Source organism: Antedon mediterranea, chromosome 11 (genome assembly GCF_964355755.1).
Source record: "Antedon mediterranea chromosome 11, ecAntMedi1.1, whole genome shotgun sequence".
NCBI classification, from domain to species: domain Eukaryota; kingdom Metazoa; phylum Echinodermata; class Crinoidea; order Comatulida; family Antedonidae; genus Antedon; species Antedon mediterranea.
Window position 1 is genome coordinate 20,742,050 of NC_092680.1, and position 17,321 is coordinate 20,759,370.

The following is a 17,321-nucleotide window of genomic DNA, read 5'->3' on the forward strand; positions in this document are numbered from 1 at the left end:
TAAAAATGTTGAAATGTTTAAAAACATTTATATTTTTTTAATTTACACGTGCGTAGCCTGTCACTTTTGACGTGCTCGTATAACGTAATTTCGAGTTGAAAAGTAAGTCAAGAAAAGAGAAATCGGGCAAGAAGAGTGCGCAATAACATTTAACGCGCAGTGCGCGCGCAAAAATCTGCGCACTCATGGCAATTTTGTAAACGCTTAAAATTGCCTGAAACGTACTCTTATTTCATCGAAAATAAATTTTGAAAATTTTAAGCGCGCTTACGCATGCGTTACATGAGCTACGCACGTAATTGTATTGCCATATGATGATTTATGCCCTGAAATTTATGAGTACCAAATTTTATTTAATTGTGATTCATGGTTGTTAAGATATGATTACAAACGTGATTTCGTTAAATCGTGCGTAGACCACGTAATTTTTTATTGCGCACCGTGAAAACATAACCACATCGATTCCTGGCCATAAGGAATATTCTGTGAAAAATTGACTTAGCTAGATTAAACTGATATCAAGATAAGGTCATAAAGCGATAAAACGCATAGTGATACCGGACCGACAGACAGACAGACAGACAGACCGACAGACAGACCGACAGACAGACCGACAGACAGACAGACCGACCGACATAGTGAACTATAGAGTCGCTTCCACGCGACTAAAAATTAACTTATTTTGCAATGTTAATGATGAACCTTGATTTATAAAGAATGTCACCATTTCCAAGGTATACCTTCTATAACGCAGATACAAATGAAGTGGAGTGTCTCCATCCTTGATAAACAAAATCGTAATCATAAGTTCAATAATATTTATAAAATTGCTAAAGTGCTAAATAGACGACCAATAAATGTATAGCAAAACACATCTCATCACAAATGGTAAAGTATACTGTGTGTATTCTCTTGCAACTTAATCCTGTAGTAAATTTGTTGCAGTTAAGTTCATTATAATTTACATCATTGTCTACCTTTGTTACAGTATCTTTACATAGTAATTTATGCAATCTTATGAATTGTTATACTTAGTCTTGAAAATAATTTCATTTTGAAATGAGTAAATTATTTCTTTTTTGTTAATCCAATACAAGAAAACAAATAAGTATGTAATAAGTATGTGTAAATGTGTGTATGTATAGTGTCATACAGTAATTGTGTATTATTGTAAATAAAACAATTACCTTATTTTGCAATGACAATGATGCACCATGCTGTTGTATGAGAAATTCCACTATTTCCAAGGTACAATGTTGATAATGCACATACAAATGAAGTGGAGTGTTTCCATCCTTGATGAATAAAATCATAATCATAAGTTCAATATATTGATAACAGCTATATAAGTAATTGATAAGTGCTAAATAGCCAACCAATAAATCTATAGCATAGCGTCATTTCATACAAGTGTGTTTTGTAAAAAGGAAACGTTCTCTGTAAATCTAAACTATGCATAATGTATGATTCTTTTTATATACCTCATCAGTAGTTTTTAAAATATCTGGATGTTTCCTGCAAATTTGTTCAATTTTCTTCAAGTCCTCATTACGCATAGCTTGTCTCAAATATTCCCTGTCAAAATGCAAGAAATAATGCATTACTGTATTACCAGAGATTTGATGAGAATAACAGTTCAGGATAATAATATTTATAATTTTATAAGAAAATCGTACCGTAGTGTTTTTTTTAAATTTTAATCTTGTAAATAATTATGTATGTTTACACTTAATTCAGCCAAGGATGTTTTTCAGGCACAGCCATAAATAAAATTATAAACACAAAAGAAGGAAACCATTAAAAATATAATAATGTAGGTTAGTAAACTCATTTCACATTGTTTTTCAATTATTATACTTCTTATGCATTTGAGAATGAATATCTAGATGGTGGATTTATAATAAAATTTAAAAATCCGTCCGTTTCACTTATTCTGATTAGTATAAAATGAAATTCAAGTTTTAATTATTTCTATATTTTTTAATGTTAGTGTATACATCGAGTCTTCTTGATTTTAATTAAAAAATAAAAACAACATACCAAGCATTCTGAATTGAAGACATACTGCGTATTCATTTACCAGTATTTGTGTGCCAATGACTTAGTAAAAAAAGAAAATAGGAAAGGCAAGTAATAAATTATGTAATCTCTTCTGATAAAACTATTTTTTTTTCTTCTCATTTTCTGTCTGAATAATTCTTTTCTGGGTACTTTTTAGGCATCAGTTTCAGTTTAAGCATTCAAATAGTTTTACTTTATAAGGGTCCCTTTATAATCAATAACACTAATTGTTTAGGTTACTGATTATTAGTTTTTGCTAGATTGACCACATAAATAAATATTAACAAATAACTTTTGTCATAGGCCTACTGAATCAAACTAAAAAGCAATACAATAACTACTACTGTCTGTAAGTAACCTATATAGTATGGTACAAAAGAGGTACTATATATCCTTTCGCCTAAATGCCAATTTAAACAGACGAGAGGTAACGGTAATAAAAATATAGAATCTTTGTTATTCCTTTTGACCATTTACACACAAAATGCGGAGTGGACAGGCGGTTTCCGTTCAGGATATATTATACGTTGGACAAGCTACGCGGTTTCCCACTTACTGTCTCAACGTTTGTCTGTGTAAATTGGCCTTAATAGTACTCGATACTGAAATAGTGTATCTGACTCTTGTTAACAAACAATAGGCCTGTATTACCATCGTGTAAAGAAAGACTGTACTGGTATTTCCAAAAAATGTACCAACAATTTAACTACTATTATGCAACAGAAAAACTTACATATAATTACTGCACTTTCAGTAAAACTGTGTTACTTTAAAAACTATTATTTTATACTTACATAACTTGTTCAGGTGGAAACATTTACTCATAGAGATATTATAGTGACCATCTCTATGATTTACTTAACAGTCATGGGATTGTGACAGAACCTGTCTCCTGACTGATGATGGTACAGTTATCTCAAGCTAATAAACTTTAGACTTTACTTTGGCTACAGAGTAAACTTTTATCTTTGGTGAAGATAAATAATGCCTATTGTTTAAAACTATAAACACCATGTTTACAAAACTTGAGGTTATCATAAGGTTAACAAAGACTGGCTATAAAATATTCATAGTTAGATGTAATTAACACAAATACAATTGTATTTTACCTTGCCTGATCACCTGAGGGTACAGTAATAACGTGCAAACAAAAACCTAAAAATTAAAAATCTATTTTTGTCATTTATACCATCTTTAAAGAAGACCCTATTTCATTTCTTCTGCTGTAAAAAAAGATTTTTATTAGTAATAAAATTGCAAAATACAACAAGTAAAGAAATTAAATCATTACAGCATGGGGGTTTTGGGTGGGGAGCAGTTATTTGAGGAAAGCGTTTTGTTCGAGGGGAGGGTTTTGTTCGTTATTGTAGGCCTAATGCACACATAATAATCAATAATAATTGTAAAACTACAACACAATTAATATCAAGAAGTGATAAAATACAGTAAAAGCTGCATTGTAAAATTATAGATAATCACAGATACAAATAGAAATGTGTTTATAACAAATACATTTTATTTTCTGTATATGCAGAACATTGACCTAATAAAGGAATACTGTCCCATACCAAAGGAACACAATAGCAATATTAGCACATTGTAATTTAATTCTGGAAAGTCTATAAGATTGTATTATATTATTATTAATGCTGCAGTTGTTTTGTGTTTTCAATGTAAACTAGTACATAATACAAGTAGTCTTACCAACTTACAAAAGCCTTTAGAGTAATCACAGTGATAATTTTTTAGTTCCAATTTATGATTGTGTGAATAAAAATGTGTAAGGTATACAGTAACAACAGACTACAATTTAAAACAAATTTCTTTATTTATGGTAATAAAAAAATCAGGTAATCTTTGACTCCAGAATGTCTGTTCCTATTACTTTACACAAATATTTAAGAGTACTATAATTCACCAATATTGCACTTACTCACTGAACATTTTATATCATACTGTATGTGGTTCTATAAGCTTTTTTTTTGTTTAAGTAATGTTGTTTTTTTGCTTAGATTCGGTCCCCATAAAAATCTTTCTGTTCTGTTGAGATGGGTTTATTGTGTAAGTTGCTTTACCAGTTTATGTTAACATGACCTATTATAGTTAGCACACACACACATGCTTGTCTGGTTTATTTTCTGGTAAATCATACCATATAGCCTATTCAACTCCAATAAATAAATAGCCAGACACTACCATGGAATCCATTGTAATCTATTTACATGTAATAAATAGATAGCCAGACACTACCATGGAATCCATTGTAATCTATTTCATAATAAGAAGTGTAAATCTATTCCTTGAGAAGCTTCTGTTTCTGTATACACTTCCACATCCATTTGTCATCAACAACTTTGGCAGATGAATCAAGTTTAATCTAAAATGAAAAAATGAATTGTTACATTGTGAATTTACTTTGGACAATCAGGCATGATGGGAGTTTATCACAATTTCTCCAAGTATTTGTGTTCTGGCTTAGTTATAGCCTGAACTACAACATCTGGTTCAGACCTACTCACCAACGACACACTAGGATAGTACATTACAGTAGGTATGTCTCCTGATAATCAGTTTAAAACATTATTTGTCGGTCACTAAAACCAAAATCGAGTCAACTAAAACATCCAAAACTCAATCAACCAAATCAACAAATGAGTCAAACACATGAAACAAAACTACAAAAAATCATATTGATCATTTTATAGAAAAGTGTAGGTTTTGTAAATGAGGTAGACTTACCATTTGAGAATTGTTGCCTTGTATGATGTGTGTGACTGATGGTTTAAGATCTTTTACAACATCACCATCATATGTAAGTAGCAGTTAAAAAAATAAAAATAATGAATTATTAATAATTACACTGACTATTAATTTTAGAACAATAATAATAATCAGTGTCTTGTTTATGTTTAAATACAAAAGGATATGCAATGATGTAACGTGTCAACTTCTTTTGTTGATCGCTGTCAACACCTGAGAAATAAACACAAACACCTCGTAAAAAACTAGGCAAGCTAAACGTCTGTTCATGATTCGTTGGATTCATTGCTAAGCTTGAAGTTGATGGTTTGTCAACGTCTGATTGGGTCACTACAGTCTGTTTGACGTCTGATTGGCCGAAAGTCTGTTTGACTTGATTTTTCCTGCTTTTTCTTGGGTAATAATATCTGATTAATTAGTGAAGAATACTGAACAGAAAAATGTACAGTGAATATCACCATTTTAAACTTATTTATTTGTTGGAATTGGAGATGAAACTTTTTACATTTAATACAAATCAAGAATTAACCAACCACCTGCACCAGCACTGTTTATTAAGTGAGCAGGATATTATTTGTTATAATATTGTGTTAGGGTAATAATAGTGTAGATGATGAAAGTGACAGGGTAAGTATTACCAAGGGTTTTCTAAACATTACAGAACCCTTGAGCATTCTCTAATGTTACTAACATTCATCTTCTAAAATCCCATTGCTACCATAAAGGATACATAAAAACAGGTATTCCTTTAGCTGTTTCCTTAGCAGTCGTTCTGTTCCATACCAATTAAAACCTGCTGTTGCATAGCCTATCCTTGGCAGGTAAACACTTGCTACAAAATTGATTCATTTAATTTTATTTCATATATTTCGTCAAAGAAGTATAAACACAGATATCTTATTTTTTAGACAATTCTCCTAGAGAGGCCATATTGTAAGAACAACAAGTAAAGAGTAACATTGTCAAGATAAAATCTATGAAATTTTTTAATCATCGTCGTGGTATTTTAGAACAATATAATATATTTTTATTGCCTTATAAAAATGTTGATTATAATTATTATTGATGAAGTATAATGGATAATAATAATAAAAGCAAGAGATGTTTACCTTTCTTTTTTTTGGCAATAACATAGATTTTTTGAAGAGCTGTCTCTAATGCAGATAACTTAATACCTGATAGGTTGTTATACTTATCCCTATGCTGAGCCACTACTAATATCAGCTGCAAAATAATTTATATATTTGTTTATTTAATGTTATATTATGTTTATTTCTTTAAATTAAATCACAATTTTAATCGAATCAACATTCATGTGACATGTCGAAGCACTGTGTTGGAGAGTTATTGAGTTTTAGGTGTCCAAGTAAAGTGGTCTGTAGTCATAGTAATAGGTCATCCATTAAGTGGTCTGTAGTCATAGGGATAGGTCATCCATTAAGTGGTCTGTAGTCATAGTAATAGGTCATCCATTAAGTGGTCTGTAGTCATAGGGATAGGTCATCCATTAAGTGGTCTGTAGTCATAGTAATAGGTCATCCATTAAGTGGTCTGTAGTCATAGTAATAGGTCATCCATTAAGTGGTCTGTAGTCATAGTGATAGGTCATCCATTAAGTGGTCTGTAGTCATAGTAATAGGTCATCCATTAAGTGGTCTGTAGTCATAGTAATAGGTCATCCATTAAGTGGTCTGTAGTCATAGGGATAGGTCATCCATTAAGTGGTCTGTAGTCATAGTAATAGGTCATCCATTAAGTGGTCTGTAGTCATAGTAATAGGTCATCCATTAAGTGGTCTGTAGTCATAGTAATAGGTCATCCATTAAGTGGTCTGTAGTCATAGTAATAGGTCATCCATTAAGTGGTCTGTAGTCATAGTGATAAGTCATCCATGGAACTAGTAAACCTACCCAATCTTTAGTATCTTTCTGTGATTTTATATCATCTAATTTCATAAGGTGTGCATCGCCAAGGTTTAAATCTAAAGAATAAAACAAAGACAAGAATCTATCCTTAATTATATCAATGATAATAACAACACTTTCAATCAAATTTACAGTAGTTTCACAATAGGTTATGTATATAAGATTCATAAACTCTAAATATTATTGATTTAATATCAATTTAATCAATATAAAATAAAATACAGCAAGCTATGCCAAAGTGTAATTAATGACCACAGACATTAATTAAGGGTATGTTTGACTGTCATTATTTATCTTTATCTATATATTATTCAGGTGAACAGCATTACACACCTTTCATCTCACCAGCTAGTTCATACCTATCAGCTGGCGTTGGACTGCGTGCATCAATGGCAGAGAATAAACCACCTGAACCCCAACTACCGCTGTCATCTATACAAAAAGAAAAAAGAGATTTTACTTTTAATATGAACACTTAATTTTGTTTGCAAAAATTGAATTGATGAGGAAGTAATGATTAATGTCTATCTCTTTCTCTATGTTTTAATTTCTCATTTATTTCTTTTTTTGTTTTATCCTACATTTCCTTGCACATGGTTGTGGTTCTGATGATTTACAAATGTATCAATACTATATCAATTAATTCATTACTACAAACAAGAATTGAAAGTACTGAAATCTGATAAAATAAAAAAGAAATGTTAATTTTAATATGAACTAAATTCTTTTTTATCCTCCATTTCTTCGCATAACCTTTAAGCAAATATAGACGATTTAGTAGTGTATCTTAAGTACTGAAATCCAGTATTTAGAAAGGAACATTACATTTCAATGAAAAATGCACAATTTACACTCTTCAAAAACTCACCAACACAATGAACAATGAGGGCGTCCTTGCCATTGGTATTTACTGGATGTGTAACGTCACCACCAACATAACCAAGAGGTGTGTCATCTTGGTCATCTAATTCATCTTCATCCTCTTCATCTTCAGATGGTACATTCAGAGATTCATAATCATTCTCTTTCCACATTTTCTCACTGAATAAAAAAATTCAAATATAATTATAATCTTTTCTGTCACCAATGTTACAAAGTTTTTTAAAAGGTCAAAGTTTACAGATAAATAAAATATAAGTTATCATTGGTTAGCGCTTACAGTTTTCGTCTTCTTTCTTCTGTTCGTTTCATTTCAGCTTCCTGCTTCAGTCTAGCACGTTTGGTGGCAGCATCTTGTCGTTTCTTCTTTAATTCTTCCTGTTCCTCATCTGTAAGAATCTTCCTCTTTCTATGTGGTAAGTCTTTTAATGACAATGATGATGTGTTCGTACTTCTCCGTGACCTTTCACCTGATGTGCTCTGTTCATTTTCTATTATCTTGGCTACGTAGTAAAGTAACATTTATTTTATTTTATTTATTTTATGTCTTTAGGCAATGTGGCCAAGGATTACCAATAGTGAATTAATCACTGTCCTATCAGATAGGTGGTAATCCTCCTGATACAGGGGCTATTGTGTGAACCAGTTCACCGGGGTAACCCCCTACTCTTTTTCGAATAATGAACTGGGTTCTTTAAAGTACACACAGGTTATAACTGTGTACACTGGACCTACGGTTTATAGTCCTTATCCGAGAAGACTTGTTCCACCACCAGAACTAGGAGCGAGTCGGCCTCGAACCCTTGCCGATGTTGTTGTTGGCTCTTTAGATACGGTAAACGGCGCCCCTGCCTTAACCGCTTGGCCATATGACTCGCAATTTTGAATAGTTTAATTAACAAATTTGTGTTTTTGTTAATCCTTTAGGTACACAGCCATGGATTATTAAGAGAGACTGTGTCCACCCATCTGTTGAAGATAGAATTGTTTTGATATACAAGTACAAAAATATTTGCACATTTTTCAAGTATGCTTCAACCCTTATATTTTATATGACAATCACCATTCACAAACATTAAAAATGATTACCTGCCAACATTTCATCAAAAGCATTGAGGGCAGCAGAGCTGGTTTCTTTCGAGTAATCTTTACCTTCAAACATGTACATGTGACAATCTAATATTAAAATGTATATCAAACAACAAATTATTAATATAAAACTTAAGAGGCCAATAGTAACTTTATTCAGTCTGTCCTACTACGATTGCTTGAGGCTGTACTACTGAATTGAAGTCAAGTTGTAATTTATTTTTCTCAATTCTACATTAAATAATAAATTAATTCCAATACCTTGCGTTTGGAAATCCTCACATGAGTCACTTATCAACTCAGCATCATCTTTGGCAGCGTCTAAATCCTCGTTATTCATCTTCCATTCTCCATCTACACTTGGTCCTAGTATTCTCTCAAGATCAATTCCGTTTGTCTGTTCTTCTTCAAGGAGTTTATCAAGTCCAAACTTAAGCATTTCAGACAGCTAAAAAAAACCCATGTTCTACATTTGTTATAAATTCTCACAAAAAAAAAAATAAAACAAAAGAAATGAATTTTACATGAAAATTCAATGGGCTCAGAACTACAACCACCAGGAAATAGATTTTGGTCCTAAAAAAATAATTTTTATATAATTAGTCATAACTAACACACCTGTTGTGGAGTTTCTGATGTACCATTCTTGGTGCCTAAGGAGAATTGACCGCCCTCTATCACCGAATTGGTTAGCTTAAGCTTAGCATCTGCCCTTCGTAAAATCACTTCCTCAACTGAATCTTTTCCAATTAAACGAATAATCTTTACTGGCCTTAAAAAAACAAAATAAACAAGTTTTGATTAACAATAAAAACAAAAGTTTAGAATTTAGAATAAAGCTATTAGAAACAGATTACAACTAACGTTTTCAAGAGTGCATTGAAAACCTATCTGCTTTGGTTTTCCACAAGCGCCTTGAGCACTTTGGTGGATATGTACGCCTAACAAATCCTATTATAATTTCTATGATGTATAAAGAAAAAATAAGATAACTTACCGAGATTGTCCAATTCTATGAGCACGTGCAGAAGCTTGTAGATCATTCTGTGGGTTAAAATCTGTATCCAAGAATATCACGGTGTCTGCACTAACCAAGTTTAACCCTTGACCTCCAGCTTTAGTACTTAGTAAGAATACAAATGTCTTGTCATCTCGATTAAAATTCTTAATTGCTAAGAATCGTTCTTCACCTCTCACTGATCCATCAAGTCTTTCATATGAGTAGCCTAGTGAGCACAATAAAGAAACATAGAATGTTAACAATACAGGTCTGTTTTACAGTACAGTGATGTAGCCTCAAGAAAGTGGTACAAGAAAAGGAAACAATATCTGTTTAAGTCACTTGGTTGTCAAAGGCCTCTGTAAAAAAGTGGTCAGGTTGAAACTTTACAAACCTTATTAGTGGCTGAGGCCCTGCAGTAGTTTTGATAGCTTTTTTAAATGTTATATATTATATGTATCTCCACTGATGTCCAGCCACTGATACACACGGCATTGTCAATTTTTTAAACAAGTTGCCTTTCGATATACAACTATATTAGTAATGTAACAGATGGATACAATTTGTATACTGTATTGTGGATTTGTGGTGTAAATTATGTATTTATGTGTGTTTGACCTGAATAAATGAATACCCTCGGTACTCTTTGGTGTTTGTGTTCCTAAAACTGACCTCTGAATCCTAGGTAATCCTGTACTATGTCCAACATCCTAGTCATCTGAGAGAAAAGAAGGACCTTATGACCTTGTTGATATAGCAACAGAAGTAGTTGATCTAACAGGTGCAATTTACCACTTGCTTCAACCAGGTGTTCCCCAAGTTCAAATGGCTCTGGTTCCACACCTGCATAGAGAAAGTTTACCTTTCCTTACTTCAACTTTTTATGGTAAGATTTGATAATCTCTAAAGGAGGTACTGTATTAATAAATTGAACTACTGTATTAATTGAACTATTGACATTAAAAAATATTAAGTTGAAAATTAGGATTAGTAAACAATGCCCAGGTGGAACTTAACATAAATTTTAAAGTGTATTATTCTCACAAATCATGTGCAAAAGTACATACAATACAAATATCAAAGCAATGAAATTCCTAAATAAAATTACCATCAAATAAATATGGGTGACTGACACATTTCCTGAGTTGAATCATAATGTTCATAAGTTGTGTCTTAGATGGTCCAATACAGTCTTGATTAAATGCAGCTGGAAAAAGAACATACAGAAACTATTATCTAGTACTCTTAATTACAAGTTGTACGTAATAACATTAAAAACTGTTGAACCAGAGGTGTACAGTACATGAGAAATGTCATTAAAGTGAAGCTACAGCTTGAATTAGCAAAATTAAACGATATTGCTTCGTAAAGCTCAGCTTTATTAGATTCTTGGCCTTTTAAAATCGATTCAAGTTTTTTTTAACAAACGATTCAAACGATAGCTGGTCTTCGCTTTCGAATTCAGCAGGCTTGGTATTTGCTCGTGTAGATCGTGACATGGCTTGTCGTGATTGGCCTAGAGAAAATTAATATGCTAAGTAGTGCGTTTCAGGAGCTCGTTGTGTAAGCGTCTTACTCCGATCGAATCATTGAACTGTATTGACCTAGTGCCAAGGTTGTAACTCACCACTCTTATCAACTCCACTCCCTAAGCCTCAAATGAGACTTAGTTTATAAGCATGATAAATTATTAAATAGTTTATCCATCCTGTAATTGGCGAGTTTACTCACTGTTGGATATAAGTATGAAATTAAAAAAAAGGTGATATAAATCCGATTGAAAACTTGCTTTATAAATGTCACAAGATGGATGCACAGAATTCAACTGACCATAGTCTTTAAGAAGCACAGCTTTGTAGTACTTTTTCTGTAGGGCTGTTATTCCATGAAATAGAACAACTTCAGTCTTCTTTGGCAGATCACTCAAAACTTCTGATTTAGTTCTTCTGAGTAGAAAAGGTGACAGCAAGTTGTGCAACTGGTTTTTCACTGTATGTGTATAATATAATAATTCATTATTTGGAAGGTTGAATTTCTATAGTTTTAGATTTTTAATACAATCATTTAGAAATGTCAAGAATTTGTTAATATGCCTAATTTTTCAATTTCTTTGTTATAAAAGGCTGTAGAACAAATTAAGCAGAGTATATTTATAGACAAGAATTAACTCAATTGTTTTTGTTTTTAAATCCAATTTAGAACTACCTGAATCGTCATCTATATTTTCAAAATAATCTATGAAATCTTGCGAGTATTTCTGTTTGAATATCTTGGGTGCAATGAATGCTAACAGGTTATACAGTTCCTTTAAATTATTCTGTACTGGTGTTCCTGTGAGCAGAAGACGTTGTGTCACATCAAACTAGAACAAACAAGAGGGCATATTTGTAGTTATAAACATATCAAATAAAGACTGTGAGCTTGAACAGGATCATGTAGGCAAATACAGTAATCTAATTATAATACTTTTTTTGAACATAAAAACACCTTTAGTTAAATGATATTGACTTACATTACTGAGTGCTTGATGAAGCATAGAGTTTGAGTTTTTAAGTCGATGAGCCTCGTCAACTACCAAGGCTTCCCATAGTATGCTCTCGAGAAATGCAACATCTTTAAGCACCATCTGAAAATATATTGCTGGAGTATTAATATACACAGTAATAAATATTGCTTCCTTCTTCTAGCAATCGTGCTGGAGTTGACTCTATGTTGCAGGTGCAAACAGTGATGTTGTATATTCATATTCACATTCAATTTTGTTGTATCTATATTTTGCAAATTTAACCTGAACTGTGACATGTACATGACCTGTACTACTATTAGTAATATTCAATGTAAGACTTATTTATTACAGATACCTCATAAGTTGTTAGTATCACATGACCTGTACATTACCTGTACTACTATTAGTAATATTCAATGTAAGACTTATTTATTACAGATACCTCATAAGTTGTTAGTATCACATGACATGTACATGACCTGTACTACTATTAGTAATATTCAATGTAAGACTTATTCATTACAGATACCTCATAAGTTGTTACTATCACATGACCTGTACATTACCTGTACTACTATTAGTAATATTCAATGTAAGACTTATTTATTACAGATACCTCATAAGTTGTTAGTATCACATGACATGTACATTACCTGTACTACTATTAGTAATATTCAATGTAAGACTTATTTATTACAGATACCTCATAAGTTGTTACTATCACATGACCTGTACATGACCTGTACTACTATTAGTAATATTCAATGTAAGACTTATTTATTACAGATACCTCATAAGTTGTTACTATCACATGACATGTACATTACCTGTACTACTATTAGTAATATTCAATGTAAGACTTATTTATTACAGATACCTCATAAGTTGTTACTATCACATGACATGTACATGACCTGTACTACTATTAGTAATATTCAATGTAAGACTTATTTATTACAGGTACCTCATAAGTTGTTACTATCACATGACATGTACATTACCTGTACTACTATTAGTAATATTCAATGTAAGACTTATTTATTACAGATACCTCATAAGTTGTTACTATCACATGACATGTACATTACCTGTACTACTATTAGTAATATTCAATGTAAGACTTATTTATTACAGATACCTCATAAGTTGTTACTATCACATGACATGTACATGACCTGTACTACTATTAGTAATATTCAATGTAAGACTTATTTATTACAGATACCTCATAAGTTGTTACTATCACATGACCTGTACATGACCTGTACTACTATTAGTAATATTCAATGTAAGACTTATTTATTACAGGTACCTCATAAGTTGTTACTATCACATGACATGTACATTACCTGTACTACTATTAGTAATATTCAATGTAAGACTTATTTATTACAGGTACCTCATAAGTTGTTACTATCACATGACATGTACATTACCTGTACTACTATTAGTAATATTCAATGTAAGACTTATTTATTACAGATACCGCATAAGTTGTTACTATCACATGACCTGTACATTACCTGTACTACTATTAGTAATATTCAATGTAAGACTTATTTATTACAGATACCTCATAAGTTGTTACTATCACATGACATGTACATGACCTGTACTACTATTAGTAATATTCAATGTAAGACTTATTTATTACAGATACCGCATAAGTTGTTACTATCACATGACATGTACATTACCTGTACTACTATTAGTAATATTCAATGTAAGACTTATTTATTACAGATACCTCATAAGTTGTTACTATCACATGACATGTACATTACCTGTACTACTATTAGTAATATTCAATGTAAGACTTATTTATTACAGATACCTCATAAGTTGTTACTATCACATGACATGTACATGACCTGTACTACTATTAGTAATATTCAATGTAAGACTTATTTATTACAGATACCTCATAAGTTGTTACTATCACATGACCTGTACATGACCTGTACTACTATTAGTAATATTCAATGTAAGACTTATTTATTACAGATACCTCATAAGTTGTTACTATCACATGACATGTACATTACCTGTACTACTATTAGTAATATTCAATGTAAGACTTATTTATTACAGATACCTCATAAGTTGTTACTATCACATGACATGTACATGACCTGTACTACTATTAGTAATATTCAATATAAGACTTATTTATTACAGATACCTCATAAGTTGTTACTATCACATGACATGTACATGACCTGTACTACTATTAGTAATATTCAATGTAAGACTTATTTATTACAGGTACCTCATAAGTTGTTACTATCACATGACCTGTACATGACCTGTACTACTATTAGTAATATTCAATGTAAGACTTATTTATTACAGATACCTCATAAGTTGTTACTATCACATGACCTGTACATGACCTGTACTACTATTAGTAATATTCAATGTAAGACTTATTTATTACAGATACCTCATAAGTTGTTACTATCACATGACATGTACATGACCTGTACTACTATTAGTAATATTCAATGTAAGACTTATTTATTACAGATACCTCATAAGTTGTTACTATCACATGACCTGTACATTACCTGTACTACTATTAGTAATATTCAATGTAAGACTTATTTATTACAGATACCTCCTAAGTTGTTACTATCACATGACATGTACATGACCTGTACTACTATTAGTAATATTCAATGTAAGACTTATTTATTACAGATACCTCATAAGTTGTTAGTATCACATGATATCCTTGTGATCCATTTTTAATTCTTGTTTGAATGTCAGCTCTTATCTCCTTATCACCAATGTACCGAACAATCTTTAAGCAAGGGGAAAACCTGTAATAAAACCATATAAGTCATATTTCGTTATTAAGTTATCATAAATATACATTACGTTATACTTTTTACACAATAAATAAGTTATTTTAAAGGTATACTGTATAATACATTTTATTATTATTTTTATTGTGAAAATTTGGATCTATTGTCTTGTTTATATTTATTTTACTTATATATTTTGTATGTTATTGTAACTTGTTATGTGAGCGATTGTGCCTGTCATGAATTTCCGCAAGGACCAAATAAATCTGAAACTGGATCTATGGTCTAATGTCAAATCTAAAACCCATTTAAGCGAAGCACACAATAGCCTGCGTCATTATCTTACTTTTCAAATTCATTTTTCCAATTATCCATGACCGATAGAGGGCATACCACAATTAAAAGCGTTCCTTTTTGTTAACCATTGCCAGAACTGCAATTGTCTGCAAAAAAGTAAAAAAATAGTTTTATGATCAAAATCTTATGTCACCAATGATAAAAAATGATTGATGATGATGTATAAAATGCAATGCAAAATTACTGACTGTAGGTTTTGAAACGATAAATAAATGAACGATAACAAATTGACGATGATATATCTAGTATAATTGTTATGATATGAATGGGAAAGAAGAAATGATGGTCACGTACTTCACAGGTCTTTCCCAGACCCATTTCATCTCCCAGGATACATCCGTGGTTTTTCAAGCAGCGTGCAACCATCCATTTTACTCCTTCCACCTGATAAGGTCTTAAGTGTTATCCCTAATAAAGATAAAATGTCGAAATAATAACAATCAATTAATAAATACAAAGTGACAAACGTCTGTGATTTAAAGCCGATTAGTGTAACATCTTTGTCGATTATTAAGATTGATATTGATATCAGCATAGTTTGACACCACAATCAATAGTTAATCTTGACCTGCCCTTCAAACCACAATGCAGCCTGTAGGCTAGGCTAGCCTAAAATAAAAAAAGGCCAGCTACTTAGAGGTCGAGTATAGGCCTAAAACTAGGCCACTTCATTTATTAATAAACCATCCATATAACTTATTATAACAATAACATATAAACATAAGCGCCTACCTTTCAAGAATGGTTCAATCATTAACAATTGAAACAAATTATTTTGCTTTTGTTTACAGACATCTTCATTGTCAAGTTTATAAAGGAGTTGACTTATTTTATTCGTTTAGGAATCATCGTTCTAGGCCTAGGCCTACTAGTGTACTGGCTTCAGTGGGGAATCACACACGTCCAAACTTGTATGTCCACCGCCAGCACAATTCATGGTATGGAAATAGAGGGAGACATCAAACGTAGGCTAGGCCTTTTATTATTAGATAGTCTGTTTCTTTACCTAATTTATTAGGTGATCCATAACCATTTAAACGGTTTAGACTCTACTTCAGTAATGTGGAGTTTCTAAAATAATATTAACTTTTATAGAATTTTTAAGATCGAATATTTTGTTCACAGATGTTTACAACTGAGCAGCATGCATTACGTAACTAGTTTATGACGTAATTAGGGAAAATCCCTCTGCTGTACTTTTTGAAAAACAAACAAATATATAATAATAATAACAATTATCTCGCATCTTCCTCTTCTATTTTATTGAAATTCATCTCTAGACTGTAAAAGTATTTTATAAATCTATATTATTAATGCCATTAAAAAACATCAATGTTCACTTTTTACATAAACTTATTCAATTACAATTATGCCTATCAATCTAATAATTCGTATAAATATCAGCATTGGTACAACATTTAAAACAAATTGTACTGTACCTATTTAATTATAGTTTTTTTTCTAAATTAACATTTTAAATTAATAATGGGTTTTCATAATTGTTCTATTTTAAGTATGTACTTTAGGAAAGTTAAGTAAATAACTCTAATTGTAAGACCATGATGTCGATAGGTAATGTGACAGGAACTTATAAGATACAATCAGATACCACTCGATCATGCTAAGGAAATTTTTTTTTTACTGTATGAAAAAAAACTATAAAATCAGTAAAGTCAGAATAGCATTATTTATTCATTTAAATATACTGAATTTACAGGCAAACAAATTCTAAATAGCCTGCTGAAATACTAACAATTCATTTTTAAGTGGTAAAAGCAAGGAAATCTGTGAGATATAGGCCAACAAAAAGAAGCAAAATTGAACAAATATACATGCTTTACAAATTGAAATAAGACAATTTTAGTACAAATTTAAAACTCAAGAAAGACATCACTACAGTAGGAACAAACAAGAAGGAAAAAAAAAAGAAATTGATA

The 17,321-nt window shown here is 31.3% G+C and overlaps 1 protein-coding gene across 1 annotated transcript; it reads right to left on the reverse strand.

Annotated features, from left to right (window-relative positions):
* Window positions 1–4,990: 4,990 nt before the first annotated feature.
* LOC140062090 (chromodomain-helicase-DNA-binding protein 1-like) lies at window positions 4,991–15,745 on the reverse strand. Its single transcript, XM_072108137.1, has 19 exons — window positions 15,679–15,745; window positions 15,374–15,470; window positions 14,925–15,042; window positions 12,227–12,340; window positions 11,920–12,076; window positions 11,545–11,703; window positions 10,823–10,921; window positions 10,387–10,557; window positions 9,712–9,940; window positions 9,333–9,486; window positions 8,976–9,162; window positions 8,715–8,801; window positions 7,906–8,128; window positions 7,615–7,787; window positions 7,080–7,178; window positions 6,732–6,802; window positions 5,931–6,045; window positions 5,552–5,653; window positions 4,991–5,228 (listed from the first exon to the last, which is right to left on the reverse strand). The coding sequence occupies exons 2-19, from the start codon at window positions 15,400–15,402 to the stop codon at window positions 5,152–5,154; spliced, it is 2,364 nt and encodes a 787-aa protein (XP_071964238.1). The 5' UTR covers window positions 15,403–15,470; window positions 15,679–15,745; the 3' UTR covers window positions 4,991–5,151.
* Between the last annotated feature and the right edge of the window lie 1,576 nt (window positions 15,746–17,321).